This window comes from Neovison vison, chromosome 2 (assembly GCF_020171115.1).
Source record: "Neovison vison isolate M4711 chromosome 2, ASM_NN_V1, whole genome shotgun sequence".
NCBI lineage: Eukaryota > Metazoa > Chordata > Mammalia > Carnivora > Mustelidae > Neogale > Neogale vison.
The window spans coordinates 185,711,294-185,727,313 of NC_058092.1; the positions used below are offsets into that span (position 1 = coordinate 185,711,294).

General features: G+C 56.1%; 1 protein-coding gene across 7 annotated transcripts in view; it reads left to right on the forward strand.

The window, feature by feature from the left end:
- The window catches only part of CDH23 (cadherin related 23), a 355,087-nt gene that overhangs the window by 236,197 nt on the left and 102,870 nt on the right, over positions 1 to 16,020 (forward strand). For all 7 annotated transcript variants that reach the window (XM_044239712.1, XM_044239715.1, XM_044239714.1 and 4 more), the window contains 6 exons: positions 3,460 to 3,572; positions 4,748 to 4,855; positions 10,837 to 11,026; positions 11,369 to 11,514; positions 13,799 to 14,018; positions 15,435 to 15,587. In XM_044239712.1, coding sequence (XP_044095647.1) covers positions 3,460 to 3,572; positions 4,748 to 4,855; positions 10,837 to 11,026; positions 11,369 to 11,514; positions 13,799 to 14,018; positions 15,435 to 15,587 — 930 coding nt within the window. The remainder of the gene's footprint in view (positions 1 to 3,459; positions 3,573 to 4,747; positions 4,856 to 10,836; positions 11,027 to 11,368; positions 11,515 to 13,798; positions 14,019 to 15,434; positions 15,588 to 16,020) is intronic.

A 16,020-nucleotide genomic window follows, 5' to 3' on the forward strand; every position in this document is an offset into this window, starting at 1 on the left:
TGACATATGAACTAGAGTGTGATTAGTGATCTTACCCCCGCCCCCAAACTGGAACATGAATGTGTCCCCAGAGGATGTCTTTCAATGGCAAGGAGCCCTGTTATGTTTAGCATGTGTTCCATTTCACAAACAGCTGACTAACATGCCACCCTACAGGGATCTCTTAAGCCTCCACGCTCCCCTCCGTCAGCTGCTGACCCAGTTCTTGAACCCTAGCTCCTCTTCTTAACACAGCATGTGCCTTGGTTTCCCCCCCTGCACAATGAGGATGGTCGTTTTAGGGGTGGAGTGTGGAGCCCGTGAGTTGTTACGGGGAGCACTCCTAGAGTTGGCCCTGGCACGTAGCAGGTGCTAACACGGTGGCATCTTCCTCATCGTTGTCTTTCGTCTTTTCACCCAGGGGCTCCCGGGTGAGTCCCTGGCCCCCTGCTCAGTCCACAAAGCTCTCAGCTTTCTTCCCCCTTGTCCTTGTGCCTCCCTCCAGATCCTTCTCCCCTGAAGCTGGGTGGAAAGGGGGAGGGAAAAACAAAAACAAAAACAGGAGACTCCAGGTCACAAGCTGGGAAGGAATATGAGACCCCTGGACGTTCATTCACATGTTCATTCAGTGTCAGTGGGGGCCTTCTCTCCAGCAGGTGCTGGGTTCTGGGGCACAGGATGGAATTAGACATGGCCTTCCCCCATAGCGGTTCCCATGCTACTTAGTGGTCATGCAAGGCCCTCCACTTCTAAATACCCATTTTTATATTAGGTAAGGGCACTGAAGGTACCAAGCAGGCCTGCCCTGAAATCTCAGTGGCCCAAGACAACAGAAATCCTGACCCACCCAGCTTTCCAGTGCCATGTTCTGTAGACAGCCTTGAGCATGGTGATTCTGGGACCCAGGTACCTTCCATGTTGTGGCTCCAAGGTCACTGGCAGGGGAAGAGAGCCTGGAGTTCTATCTGAGGAGATGTGTATGGGCCAGGACTGGAGGTGACAGAGGTCACTTTGGCCCACATCCTCTTGGCCAGAACCAGCAATATGCCTATATGGAAGGCAGCCTGGGGAAGTCATCTCCGGCCTCCCAGCCCCTGTGTGGCAGACGTCTAGCCTGGGAAAGAGAGCAGGGGTCTGGTGGACACTGGCCAGCCCTGCTTCAGGGGCTGGAGGAGGCTTTAAGTCTTCCTGTGACCCATGCCCATCCAAGTCTGCCTTCAGGCTTTCTTTTCCTTCAGGCCTCCTTTTCCTGGAGGTGAGGGGAGCAGAACGTACTGACATGTACAAGGCGAGACCTGTCCAGGGCCGTCCTGAGCCTCTCGCTCCACCTCTGACACAATGGGGGCCTTGTTGCCTGCTCGCAGGAGCATCCGTCCCCAGCGAGCCCACACTTCCACGGGGCTCAGAATCATACCATTCACGGGCATTAGCCGGAGCTCATACAGCATCCCGCCCGTCTGTCACCTTCACCGCTCTTGGGCAGGTACCAGCATCGCCCTGATGTTTCCAGGTGGCGGAACTGGTGCATAGGACAGGTGAAGCAACTTGACTGAGGATTTGGAAAGTCTGAACTTGGGACCCCGGAGCCCAGGCTTTAACTGCTACATGATATAAGCCACATTAGACCCATGAGCGGGGTGGGCGCTCTGACCTTTCAGCACCCGGCTGCCTCCCCAGCGAGGGACCACATCTCCACCCTAGGGCCTTTAATAATGACATGGACATTTTCTTGCTGCCTTTACACGACTCTTTCAGCTGGGAAGGCATAAGTGTTTTCCTCCGAGCTCCTCGGTCAAATGAGCCAGGCCCACTCCACAAAGGTGGCCTTAATTGGATCTAATTTCCCAGACAGGAGGAGCCATCTATCATGCCGACAAGTTCATGTTTAAAACTTTTTAGAGATTAATTTCTTCCTCACCCTGCCAATTAATTGACACCGCCCCAGCATGGAACATGGCCTGGCAGGCCGACCTTTGCCTGTCTTTTGTTTCTGGCCTTAGCGCCTTCGCTGCCCGGTCCCCACTCCCAGCTCCCCGCTCAGCCCTGTGCAGGTCAGAGGACAGACCAGTGTGGCAGGGAGGGAAAGGTGAGACCGTCTGGTCCAGCTCCCTTGTTTTATGGTAGAATAAACCGAGCATGGAGAAGTTGAGTAACTTGCCTCAGGGGGTACAGCTCAGGCAAGGGGGGGTAAAAAAACAAAAGCAAAAAAATGGATGGTGTACAGTCCCTGCCTTGTGGAATTCTCACAATCTGGAGAAGGCGATAAGCATTTCCCACGTGCTGGGAGCTTTATCCGTAGCTCTGTTAATTATTTAATCTTTGTAAGAGCTCTCTTGGAAGGCACAGTAATTTCCATTGTACAGATGAGAAAACTGAGGCTCGAAGAAATTAAGTAACTTTTCCAAGGCCAAACATGTAGAAAGGGCCATAATTAGAATTCGGATTGGGTTTCACTGTCCTCAAAGCATAGCTCTCTGCCGCGGCCCAGGTCAGAGGTAAACGGCCTGCCTACCACCACAGGCAGGCAGGGACCAGCTCACACCTGCTTCTGAGAACCAAGTTAAAGCATCTCCTCCACTCCTGGTTCCAGGCCATCAAGTCAGCAGCTTGCTGTGGCCCTGGTAGAAATCAGCAAATGCTTTTTTTCTTTCTTTGCTTCCTTTGGGGATCCGGTTATCAATCACCAGCACACCATTCCACATGTGACCAGGGTGACCTCTGTGTTTCGGTTACACCAAAATACAAAGAAAAGCCAAAAACAGGTTGATTAGTGGTCAGTTTTAAGTGTTTGTAGTTAATGGAATAACTCGTTCGTACCCTAAAAGAAACCTCAAGGTAATAGAATCATGTTGCAAGATCATGAGGAAACTATTTTATAACTATTGTCCATGCATTATGGGCTGATTAATCCAGTAATGAGTCAGAACACATGTAAAACACGTCCTACGTTTCAGGGTCATGTCTGTTTCTCTGTGACTGTGAATAAACAGTGCCATGCGCCGTTCTGAGCCTTCTGTGATGTTGACCACATTAATCCCCCGACAGCCCTCTGAAGTAATTCCTATTACTTTTCCCTTCTGACCAGGGGAGGAAACTGAGGCACAGAGGATTTAAGTAACAAGTCTCAAGGGACAGCGCCAGTAAGATCATGTCAGAAGTCTAAAAAAGAAGTCTCTTGTGACCAAGCTTGAGGCCAGGGTGCTCCCGTCCTAGTCCCCAACCCCTAACCCTGTCACCCGCTGTCCCCCATACAAAGATATTTCCCCATCAGGGGCTTATGCTGCCACCTCAGGCATTCCAGTTTCCGGGGACATGGGTGCTCCCCCCTCTCCCCTGCAGGGTGCCATCTCACACCCCCAGCACGTGCATACACACGGAGACACACACAGGCACACCTGCTGCCGGATCATGCAAATAACACTCACGCTCTCCTTCCTTCCCTGCTCTCTTCCTGGTCCACCCCATGCCTCCGCCCCGCAGGCGAAATCACCACCACCTCCCTGCTTGACCGTGAGACCAAGTCTGAATACATCCTCATTGTGAGAGCCGTGGACGGGGGCGTGGGCCACAATCAGAAAACCGGCATCGCCACTGTGAGTGCCCACCGCTCCCGTGCCCCCTGCTCCCCGACCTGCACCCAGGTGCTGCTCCCTAGCCCATCTGCAGGTCACACCTGGGTCCCGATGCGGTGCGTGTCGGGGGAGGGTAGCAGACGCCAACTTGCTGTGAGCCAAGGTCAACCCTGGGGCCACTGCAGCTAGGGGGACGAAAGGCATGCCCTCCTGGGACATGGGGGACTCAGGAAGAACAGGTGTCTTTCCCTGTCCCTAAAAGACCAGCTGGGCAAGTAGGAGCTCGGGGCTCCTACAAGGATCAGTATTTCTGCCAGAAAGGGTGGCTCCAAACAGAAAGCAGGGTCCCTAACCCTGGTGCTGAGAAACAATGCCTAGGCTTCCCTACCGTGAGTAAGTAGGACCCATCAAGGCCCAGAACCCCCAGCCAATGCCTTGCTGTCCCACCAAGATGCCTCAGGTATAGGAAGCTAGAGAAAGGACATCTGAGGGTCCTGACTGAGCTCTGGGCTGCAGAGGAGACAGGGGGCCCCGAGGGTGTGGGCAGTAAGAGGCAGGAAGCCCCCTATAGGAGAGGAAGTAGGAAAACCCGCTGACCGGTCCCCTCCTTCATCCTGCTTGCTTTCTCTGACTCCCTCAGGAACCATCCCTGACATCTCTGCCTGGCCCTCACCCTACCCACAGCAGCTGTGCCCCATTCCTGCCCAGCCAGAGGGGTGGGAGTCAGTATCGCTTGGCCAGGGACTTGGCAGAAAAATCCCCAGAACCCCATTCCGTCCTGGGAGGCCCCTGCTAATAGGATTCTGAGCCATATAAATAATTTACCTGGGTGGCAGGTGAGCAGGGAAATTGCTTGGCTCGTAGCTGAGACTGAATCTCAACCCCGACCCTGTCCATCCCTTTCCGCCAAGCCTGGAATAGGTGAGAGAGGTCCCCAGTTACAGGAAGAATTTCAGGGGTCATTGCATTCATTATGCTTCCTGATGGGACAGCACCTGAACTCTCTCCCCCTGGGGGGACCTGGCTCCCTCCTGTGCTAGAAAGCCCAGGCCCTGCCCCGAGGCCCCCAGTGTAGATGGAGTCCATGGATTTCCTGCTGAGATGCCCCATAGGCCCCTGAGTATGACCTCTCCTGGGCCCCGTCCCCGCACAGCTCAGCTGGGTGCCTCCCTCTCTGCCCCTGGTGACCCCCGCAGGTGAACATCACCCTCCTGGACATCAACGACAACCACCCCACCTGGAAGGATGCCCCCTACTACATCAACCTGGTGGAGATGACCCCTCCAGACTCTGACGTGACCACGGTAAGTGGTGGTGGGACGGCAGAATGCCAGGCAGCCCTTCTCAGGGCGTCTGCCATGCCGGCCCATGAGGGACCGACGGGCTTCCTGCTTCCCTCTGAGCCAGCCCACGGAGCGGATTTCCGGAAGCTCTCTTGCATGGCGGAAGGTAGTCAGAGGCTGTGGGAAAGTCCTCGCACCGTCCTCAGAGGCAGTGGGCTGCTTCGGGCTTTGTCAAAGGGAGCACAGGCTGCCGAGGGACAGGACCCAGGCAGCTAGAGCTGGTTCAGCTAGTCACCATGCTTGCAGAGACCCCGGGGCTCGGTCTGGGCCCACAGGAGAGCTCCCGTCCTCCCCTAGCAAGACGCCAGCCACCTTCTCAAGTCACACAACATAGGTTCTGTCCGCCCTACCTTTCCTTCCCCGCTTCTGTTCCCCACAGGCAGGCCCCAGTAGGGTGTTTGAAGTTCGCCCAGGGATTTTCTGGCCTGGAATATTCCAGGTTGGCCCAGGCCCCTGGATGTGCTGTGTGCAGGGATAGGACTTGGAGTGGGGAGCAAGGGAGACGTGGCCAGTCTCAGGAGTCTGGACGGGAGCCAGCATCCTGGGGAAGATGAGGAAAGCCAGGGCTGGGCACCCCACTTGATCGTCTCTGGGGTTCACATCTGTGATATAGTATCCTCCCCATTTGGCTTCATTCAAGGTGGTTTATCCTCAGGGTCCAGCCCCATAGCCACTCAGCCAGCCGAGATGGGCATGAACCTCATAGTTGGTGGTAACCCACCGTATCGAATGCCAGCATTGTGCGGGGCACTGCCCAAGGCCTTCCCCTGAATTCTCTCTCACCCTCGTAATGACCTCACGGGGCAGGTGGACTCATGACTACTGTCGTACTACAGAGGAAACTGATTCTTGGAGTTTGAGGGGTCTGGCCAAGGTCCCAGAGCTAGTCAGAGATTGTATCAGGATGTGAGCCCAGGTCTATCTGACTTGGAAAGTGCCTGGCCCAGCCCTCCATCTCTGCTGGCCCAGGGTGCCGTGGCAGGAGGCTCAGGTCCTGAGAGAGTGTGGGTGGGATGGGAGAAGGGAGGGAAAATTTCACATCAAGCTCCACAGGAAGGCTGCCCCACTCTGGCGAGGCCTAGCCTCCCCATTTGGACCCCTCACCAACCACAGCCAACTGGGACAGAGTCAAGAAGGGGAGGATGTCAGCCTTGAAGGAAGCTTCTTGTCCTCCTTTCCCTATCTGAATGACTCTCTGCTGGTGGTTGGGTCCCCCTTCCAGAGATTCCTGGGTCAGGGATCTGGAATCGGGTTTTTTGCAGGCCCCGTGGGAGGGTTCTTTGAAGCAAGGGGCCGAGTGTGGAAATCACTTAGCCCCTAGCCCTCTCTGGGGCTTGAGATGATGTGGGTGCTCTCTGCTGCCATCTCGTGGGCACTTGGGCTCTAGCCAACAACTCCAGTCTGGGACCCCAAAAGAGCTTACCTCGGAACACCTCTCTGGTCATCTCCTGCCTTTGCTTTATATCTCTGCAAAAATCCTTCCGAGGGAACTGAGGGGCAGGTGAGACAGGTGTCCCTGGGAGAAAGTGGCTGCGTGGGCCACCAGCCCGGGGAGGCCATTTTTGAAGAATCCACCTGCAAAGGGGTTTGCTGGACTGGGACTGCATTTGGCTTGGGCATTTTCCAGGACCTGGTCCCCCGTGACCCTCTCCAGGTCTCCGGCCCTCCTCACAGCTTTCTGAGCCATTAGCAGGTGGGGACAACGGGCTGGAGGCCCGCTACCCAGGGCCGTGTCACTCTCCATCAAACTTAGCAGACCTTCTTTGGGCACCTGCCGTGTGCCAGGCCCCGTGTTCGCCAAGCTCGGAAGTAGAGAGAGCAGCAAGGCTCCCCTCCATTTCCAGGGAGCTTCCTGTTACTTTCCTGCTGGAACCCACCACTGGTTCCCATCTCACCCTGTGTTAAAGCCATAGTTCTTACCAGGCGGACCTGCCCCCGCTTTACCTCTGGGGAGATGGACATGTGAACCCACCACTCAGTAAGGGCTTAGCATGGCCATTTCTCCCCTGGGATGGGGCAGCTACAGGGTGGGGACCCCCAAGTATTTGTGTCTGAGACCTGAAAACAGAATGTTATGACTCACGTTCAAACAGAAAATGACCAAGTCAAAATTAGAACCTATTATATCAACCATCTACCAAATATATTATGACGATTAGGTTTTGAAAAAATTCCATTGCATTTAAGGACAAATTGTAGGTTAGATCTTCTAGAATTCTTAAGAATTTTCAGAATTCTCTGGAATTCCCAGATATGTGTGAATGGTGGCCAGGAAACCAGAAATCAAGAAGCCCGTACGTTAGTCCAATTTGTCGTGGCAAAATAGTTTCAAAAGGAATAGTCATAAAGTCTGGTTAAATTTTATGGTTTGTAGGCATTTATATGTGGGTATGCTGTATCACCTTTGGGGACTCCATGAGGCCTTCTAAGGCCACACAGTGGCCCTGGGTGAGGTAAGAGCTATGGCTGAGATGGAGAAAGGGAGTTGGGGGGCAGCTGACCCAGAGGTGATGTCAAGGAGGAGGTCATGTTTGCATAGGGGCTGCCCCCTCCTGGCACATCATCCCACCACTCTTCCCACACTCAGTCCCCCCACCACACACGCTGGCCTCTCAGCCTCCCAAGCCCAATAAACTCTTCCTCCCCTCAGAGCCTCTGTGCAAGCCCTTCCCTCCCCGCCGCCACCGAGGAGAGCATTCCTCTCCCTCTGCCCCCCACCCCTGCTTTTCTCAGGGCTGCCTCTTTCTCCTCTACCTGCCCCAGCCTAAAATGCCACTTCCTCAGAGAAGCCCTCCCTGACCACCCTGCCTAATGGGGCTCTGTCTGCTCTCTTCACTGTTTCTTCCAGAGCTGATCCCACATCTGTGTTTTATTTGTTTATTAGGCTGCTAACTCATTCAGAGGCAGTGTAGCTTAGTGATTAAGCAGGCAGCCTCTGATCCCAGAATGTCAAAGGTCTAATCCCAACCATGTTCCTTTCCATCTCTGTGACCTTTGGCAAGTCACCACACCTTTTTGTGCTCTGATTTTTTTTTTTTAAGATTTTATTTATTTGACCTGGGGGGGTGGCGGGCTACACAAGCAGGGGGAGTGGGAGAGAAAGAAGCAGGTTCTCTGCTGAGTAGGGAGCCTGAGGCAGGGCTGGATCCCAGAACCCTGGGATCATGACCTGAGCCCAAGGCAGACGCTTAACGACTGAGCCACCCAGGCACCCCTGTGCACCAACTTTCTTATCTAGAAAATGGGGCTGGTAGGGGTCCCCACCTGATAGAGTTGTAGTCCCTACTTAATGAGCCACACAGTGAGTGGTAAATTCACGGTAGCTGTTGTCACCACGCCTCCCGTGCTGGAATCCTATCCATCTTGTCTGCTGTTGAACCCCAGTGCCTAGCACGGTGCCAGGTGCATTGTAAGAATTCAAACATTGGCAAATGGTAGTCATTGGTGGACTTCATTCATCTTTCTTCCCTACTTCACCTGCCCCCCAGCTCTGCCAGGTCCGGTCAGGTCTTCCTTGTCAGAGGGAGACCAGGGGTGTGCCCCACAACGCTCCCAAACACCAGTGACTGCTGAGAGCTGTGTGCAGACAAGCGTGTGCCTGCATCCCCGGGCATGGCGAGCTGTCCCGGCATGTGCGTCGCCTGCACCCGCCCCGGCGTGAGCTTGCGGCTTGGCCCTTTTCCCTTTGCAAGCGAGGTTTTGGCCCAGCCCTCCCTCCGGGCTCCCACAGGCTCCTTCAAGGACCTGGCTGATGGGCATTGATTTAGAGCCTTTCAAAGCCCTCCAGCAAAATAAGAAAGGGGTGAGGGAGAAAATTATTCCCCGTCAGGCCAGGAGAAAAACGACAGTGTGACACGGGAAATGAAGAGGGAAAGTGGTGAGACTCTACGCAGTTGCCTGGCGGGGAGCCTGCAGGAGGGGAGCCGCAGTCGGCCCCCCTCTCCTGTGCCCCCTCCCCACCAGGGAGTGAGCTAAGAGGCAGAAGCCAGGGCCCAGCCCCAACTTAGGGTCCCTTGGAAGCAGCTACCCAGGCACCCTGGGGCACTCACCTCAGGGGCAGCGAGAGACGAGAAGCCCCCCACTCTTCACCATGTAAAATTATCTCTGCACATTCAACAACAAGCTGCTAGCCTAGAACAGGTCATTTAATTGCTCTCTGCCTCAGTTTCCCCATCTGGAAAAATTGGACTAAAAACCCTCCTCCTCTAGAGAGAAGCGTGGTAGAAATACAAGCTTTGCTGGTCTCCTTTGTCAGCGAAATGACTTGCCTGGCTGAAGTGACACCGGCATGCCTAAGGGCCCCACCTCCCGTTGTCAGCACAGGGGTCCCCTTTGCAGAGGCTGGGGACCTGCTCCATAGCACAGCGGGGGCCCCTCAGGCCTGCCCCCTGGTGCGGCCAGGTGTACGCACTCCCCTCCCACCTCTCTGAAGCAGGAGGCCCTACCAGGCTCAGGATTCAGCGCCAGCACGGGCCCCTCTCCCTGGCCACTCCGGACCTGGGGGAAGTTGGGGGCCCTTGGCCAGGGCAACCCATCTCTCTGTTCTGGTCTGCTGGTCCCAGAGACACCTCCGGCTGGGGACTAAGCCAGAGGAGGGACAGATTCTGCTGCCAAAGCACAAAAGTCCCCACATCAAGTAAGATGAAGGAGCTGACAAGGCCAGGCTGTCATCACTGAGCATCCTGGAGTTAAGAATGACACTGTCCTGATGCGGCCCTGGGGACTGCGGTCACCGCCCCCTCCCATTGATCTTGTCCCCTTCTGGTGCCACCGTGACCTCTGTCACACAGGGCAAAGGATGAGCTTGGGGGTGAGTCCTGCTGCTGTCCTGGGACCTTGGGAGACCTCCACAGTGGAAGCTGGGTCAGCCTCCAGTCTGGCGCTGTTTGACCTTGAGCCTGGCCCGTGTCCCCTGCTCAGTTCTGCTTCCCCCTTGGGGGAGGTAGATGCTAGGGAGGTTTTCTCCAAAGCAGGAGATTGGCAGGCATGGGGACGGGAAGAGAATGAGTTCTGGGGGTTGCCCTGGGTTAGGAGGGCACTCAGGTTGATCCCTTCACAGGGTGAGGCTTATAAGTGGGGAACCAAGTAGGGGGCCCTCCCTTTCTCAGGCAGGGAGGCTCAGCCTCCTCTCTTCTCCGGCCTCCCCCAGCCCACAATAGCCCCAGCTTGCTGGGACTTACCCTCTATACCTGGTGGCTTGTCCTTGGTTCCCTTCCCCTGCCCTGTCATTCCTGGTGTTACAGAAGACTAATTCTTTTCAAATTGCCTCACAGAAAGTCCAAAGGAAGGCAGTTCCCCCAAATTCAGGGTTTCAGATTCTTCTCAAATCTCGGCCAAATGTTCAGCCTCTTCAGCCCTTCCCAGCCTCCCGAAGAATTCCCAGTCCCCAAAGAATTCCATGATCATGGACCTACTGGGCATCCCCTGCTCCCCCAAAAACCCATGAACGTGTTGCCCCACACATCTGGAAAGCAGTGACACAAAGATGTGCAAGCAGCATTGCCTGCTGACTGCTGGTGTGGGCTCTGGAGGGATGCAGGGTCACTTCGGGCTGAGAGACCTGGGGAGCCTCGCTGAGCCTCCTGTGTGAAATGGGCATAACTGTAGATCTCCTCCTCCTAGGGCTGTCCCCACAGTACTTGTACTTGCCGAGGGCCGGGCATGCATGGGGTACGGAGAGATTCTCATAGATCGGTGTGTGCCAGCTGTTGCTTCTAGAAACAGAAGGCTGGAGCTTAAGTGGGGAAAGGGACTGGCCTAAGGGTAAAACTGCGTGACCAAGGAGCTCAAGACTTCCACTGCTGACCCATCTCATGAACTTCCTGTCTCCCGTCCCCCATCAGAGCCCCTATGGAGCTGGGAGGGAGGGAGGGACAGGGGTGTGGGCTCAGGGACACCCTCCGCAGCTGGGCTCAGTGGAGGCTGGGCTCCCTCCCGGGCAGGTGGTGGCCGTGGACCCAGACCTAGGGGAGAACGGCACCCTGGTGTACAGCATCCAGCCGCCCAACAAGTTCTACAGCCTCAACAGCAGCACCGGCAAGATCCGTACCACCCATGTCATGCTGGATCGGGAGAACCCCGACCCTGACGAGGCGGAGCTGATGCGCAGGATAATCGTCTCTGTCACTGACTGTATGTGTCCCTTGCAGCCCCACACACCCCGGCGGGGGCCCCTGACTCTCAGGGTACTGGGGGCCTCTCCTGATGACCTGTCCTTTCTGGGTCGCGAGGCCTGGGTACAAGAGGGCCGTGTCATGATCGCTAAGAATGGGGTAACACCCTCTTGTCTGTTGTGAGCCCCAAAAGTACCCTCAGGGGGCGGAGGTGGCAGGGGGGCGTGCAAGGCCCAGGCTGCTCCCTGGAGGGACCACTTGGAGGGAGACGTCACTGAGCCTGCCTCCCTCTCCCCACTCTCCCTTTCTTTCTGTCCCTGTCTCTTTTGCACCCCCATCTCCCTCTCCCTGGCACCCCCAGGTGGCAGGCCTCCTCTGAGAGCCACCAGCAGCGCCACGGTGTTTGTGAACCTCTTGGACCTCAACGACAATGACCCCACTTTTCAGAACCTGCCTTCCGTGGCTGAGGTGCTCGAAGGCACTCCGGCCGGGGTCTCTGTCTACCAGGTGAGTTTCTCTTTCCTGGCCTGAGCTCCTGATCTGTCTCCCTCACCTCGTCTCACCCAGCCAACAGGCAGGCAGAGGAGGCCCTGGGCGCCTGGCCTCATGCTGAACACTTTGCAGGGGTGGGGCAGGGGAAGCCAGCCGAGACCATCGGACAGGTCACAGTCTGGGCCAGGCTTGGAGAGTCAGTGCACTGAGAGAGGTAATGGAAGGCTTCCTGGAGGAGGAGGGGCTTGAGCTGGGTCTTAAAGGACAGGGGGATTTAGAGAGGTGGAGGAAAAGCACCAAGGGAGATGACAGAATTCTGGGAAGGCAAGTCAAGCAGGTCCTGATTATGGAGGTCTGGCCCAAGGCCCTCAATAGTACAAGTGGTAGCTGGTTCTAGATCATAGAGAGGGTTGATGGGTGTCACCCTGGCACCCTGCTTCTGTGGGCAGGCCACTCTCCCATCAGCCCCAAAGCAGCTCCACACAGTGGGGGGCAACCTCCCCACTTGGCAGGAGGCTCCAAGAGACTTGTGGCTAAGAAGAGGTAGGGCCTAATCTTGAACCTGGCCCTCTGCCTCCTGCTCCATCACGCTCTGTCAAGGAGGCCCTGAAGGGGCTTATTCTGGAAGGATGATGCATGCCTGTTTAGAAACACCGGAAGGCCCTCGTGATTAAGAGCATGGGCTTTGGAGTGCACCCAGCGTGAGTGTGGATCCCAACTTCTCCCCACTTGTGTGCTGTGTGACCTAGAGCAAGCAACTTAACCTCACTGGGCCTCGGTTTTCTCACCTGTGAAATAGGGCTCATACTAGTACCTGCCTGGCTGTGCTGTGGGGATTCAGTCAGACACGTGTGTGCAGCAAGGTGGCCCTCGGACTGCGGGAGTTCCCTGGTGGCTGATGGGCTCATGATCTGGTGTCTGGCGAGGGGGGATTATACCTGAGACACAGCGGGATCTGGTGGCAAAGGGTTAGCCTGATTCCACTTGAAGAAGACACAGTTTTTTGTCAGGATGACACAGTGAGTCACCTTGGCGATGCCCTGTGGGCCCGCTGTGCCTCAGTTTCTTCATCTGTGAGAAGAGATTAGTAGCGGTCTTCGAAGGTCCCAGGGAGCTCTCTCTCCAGCAGGACATTCTCCCAAATGCCCAGCAGGGGGAGCTACAATCCAGGGAACACCAGCCAGTCCCTGAGGAGCCCCTGAAGTAGGAGGGGGCAGGTGGGTGAGAGAGCCCCCCAGCCTGCTCTCCAGGGGCTTGCAGACAGTGCAGCTTCTGAGTTCACAGAGGACCTAACTAGCTCAGGCATGAAAAGATGGTTGAAGAAGCTGGAGCAGTTAGCTTGGGAACCATCCTTAGATATAGGAAGAGGGTTCTGACAAGAGCCATGCGTTCCCACCCCCCCTCCCCACAACCTGGATGATCGTGATTTCTGTTGGATCTGTGGAAGAACTTTCTCCAGGAATTAGAGCTGTTTGCAGATAAATTAGAAGTAGTGATCCCCCCATCGTGGAAAACATTCAATTTGAGAAGATATCTTATTGTCCGGTTTGTTCAATGTGAGTTAAGCTGGATGATCTTGACATTTTTCAATCTTGAGAATCTGGACTTGATCCTGGTTATTCACATTCTCTCAAAGTATCTGAATCCTCGTCTATGAAACTTTCCATATATCAAGGTCTTGAGTCAGGAGAATTGTCCTCAGGACTAGGGGTGCAGACAGGAACAGTGTAGGGATTTGGGGAATGCTTGCCTACACATGGCCTCACACGACGTTTTCAAAATAATACATCAGGTGACTTAAAAGTCACCCCTTTCCATCATCTTGTTGTCTAATGAAGCTGGGGAGAGCACCGTTGGTCGTTTTATGTAGCAGAGCTGCACATGGTCCCAGGGCCCTTGGAGCTGTCCCCACTGCTTCCAGCCAGCTACCAGGAAGCCTGCTGGAACATGACGCAGTTCGGAGCCCTGAGCCGCCCAGCATCCATGGGGGGTGGAGGGGAACTTGCCAAGGAGGAGAATGGGGTTTTGAAGGGGAAGGCTAGGGGGAGCTAGACTCTTGTTCTAAAAAAGCACTTTCCCCTCCCTGCCCCCTTGATCCCCTGTGATGTATCAGATCCCTTCAGCTCTGACATGCTGCCCTCTTAGCAGCTGGGCAGGTGCGCTGGGAACAGTGGCCAGACATGCTGAGGGGAGTGGGCGTGTCTGGCTAGAGCTGAGTACGGGTCGGGGGAAGGAGGGGACCTTCTCAAGGCGAAATCCTCCTGTCCTCACCACTCCCGTGGCCCCTGCTTTCCCTCAGGTGGTGGCCGTCGACCTGGACGAAGGCCCGAACGGGCTGGTGTCGTACCGCATGCAGGTGGCTATGCCCCGCATGGACTTCCTCATCAACAGCAGCAGTGGTGTGGTGGTCACCGCTGCGGAGCTGGACCGTGAGCGCGTCGCCGAGTACCAGCTGCGCGTCGTGGCCAGTGACGCGGGCACGCCCACCAAGAGCTCCACCAGCACGCTCACCATCCGAGGTGAGGGGCGAGGGTGCTGCCGACCATGTGGTGGGCGCATGGGGCCTGGAGCCGCGCCGGGAGGGCTGGGGAGACCACGACCCCCCCCACTGCTGTCCCCGTCCAGGTGGACACAGGGCGCCCTGCTGATGGGGTACCTGCCTCAACCATGCTACTGGGCAGTCTTTGCCTCCGCCATGTCCAAAATGCCAGCAGAGCCTTCAGTCCCCAGCCCCGGGGCCTGGATCCTCCTCCAAGGTCCTGGACTCCTCCTAGCATCTTTGATCCCAGTGAACAACAGAGAGGACTTGCCTTGGGGTGGTCAGTGGGGCCCTCAGAGTTAGCTGCAAGCTGGGAAAGGTCAAGGCGAAGGCCCTTTATGATTTCTCTTCCATTCTGGTCACATCTTTAATTCTTGGAATAAAACAGGGACATTGACACGAGCTGTTGCCAAAGGGGCAGAACTAACCACAGGGAGGTAAAGTAAGTAGAGAGTGTGACAGGCGAGATGTGGCCTGTTCTCTGGCTTCTGCTGGCCCCCAGGGGCTTGGTGCGGGTGCGGGTTCACTCAGTACAAACCGACACAGCCTGAGACGTGCCAAGGCATGCTCTCATCTGTTGGTGCCACGCTTGCCTTGAGGGTTCCTGGGGCCGGTCTGGGGACCCGTTTGTGCGGCAGTGGCTGACACAGAGGTGCTCAGTGCTGTTAGAGGGGATTTTCCTCCAGGCCTCAGCAGAAGCCGGGTCCTCAGATGAGCCCATTATTCCCCTGGTGTTAACACAACTAGGAGCCAGCATGGGGAGGTTGGGAGCATTTCACCGTGAAGACTATCCCAGCAGCTGAGAAACCAAGTCTTTAAGGGAAATGAGGCTATTTGGGAGGGGGAAATCCTCAAAGCCAGCTGTTTTCCTAGGACCCCATGACAGACTAGGGGCAGGCCTCCCCGAGACCCCAACCCTGCCGCTCACTTGTTATGTGACATGGGATAAGTGACTCAACTGCTCTGAGGTCCTGTCCCTCCTCTGTGTGGTATGTCTAAGGATGCCTGCCTCATGAGGGAGTTAGGAGGGGCAATTCAGATAGTGTATGGGAAGGGTTTAGTGCAAGCTCGACATGAGAAGAGCTGTGATGTCACCATCACTGTCACTGCCATCATCATCACCACTGCTGTTGTGAGGCACCTACTGCAGGGAGGCCCTGGGGGTTTCTCTCCTGGCTTGAATGGCAGCAGCAGCAGCATCACCAACAGCATCAAAGCCCCCTGGCAGGGAGCAGGACCATGAAAGGCCGAGGAGCCCCGGTCAGCTCTGCCCTGACCCCAGCAGGCGTGGGGACCCTCAGCTCACCGCCGAGACGTGTCAGCTCCCACCGCCTCTGGCGCTGGGCTTTCCAGAGCAGAAGGCAGGCCTAGCCCTGTGCGCTGACTCTGCCCACAGTGCTGGACGTGAACGATGAGACGCCTACCTTCTTCCCGGCCGTGTACAATGTCTCCGTGTCTGAGGACGTGCCACGGGAGTTCCGGGTGGTCTGGCTGAACTGTACCGACAATGACGTGGGCCTCAATGCTGAGCTCAGCTACTTCATCACAGGTGTGGCCCTGCCTCTTCCCCTTCCAGATGTGTACCCGGCCCCAGGCCCAGGGTACAGGGGGGCACAGATTGGGGAGGGGCCCCAGTCGGCTGTCCCCACCAGGCTTTAGCTCCTGCTGGAGCCTCCCAGAGGGTTTGCTCTTGGCTTTTCCCAGGGGCTCTGTAGCTGGATCCCTCTGGCCTGGCCCACTGGGAGCCTCCAGAGCCTATTCAGAGCCTGGGGACCTTACCCAGGTGCAGTCTTGAGGGAGGGAGAGCCCGTGACTCCGGGGGAGGAGCCTTGCCGCCCAACTCCACCCCCACATCCGGGCGATAATGCCATGACTGGAACACTGTGATCTTGTTCTTCCCTGGGAATTCTTCTCTCATGAGAATTTCCATTTGCTTAGAGACAAATGGTTTCAATCCTTCTAAATAAAATGGTTTCAGCTCA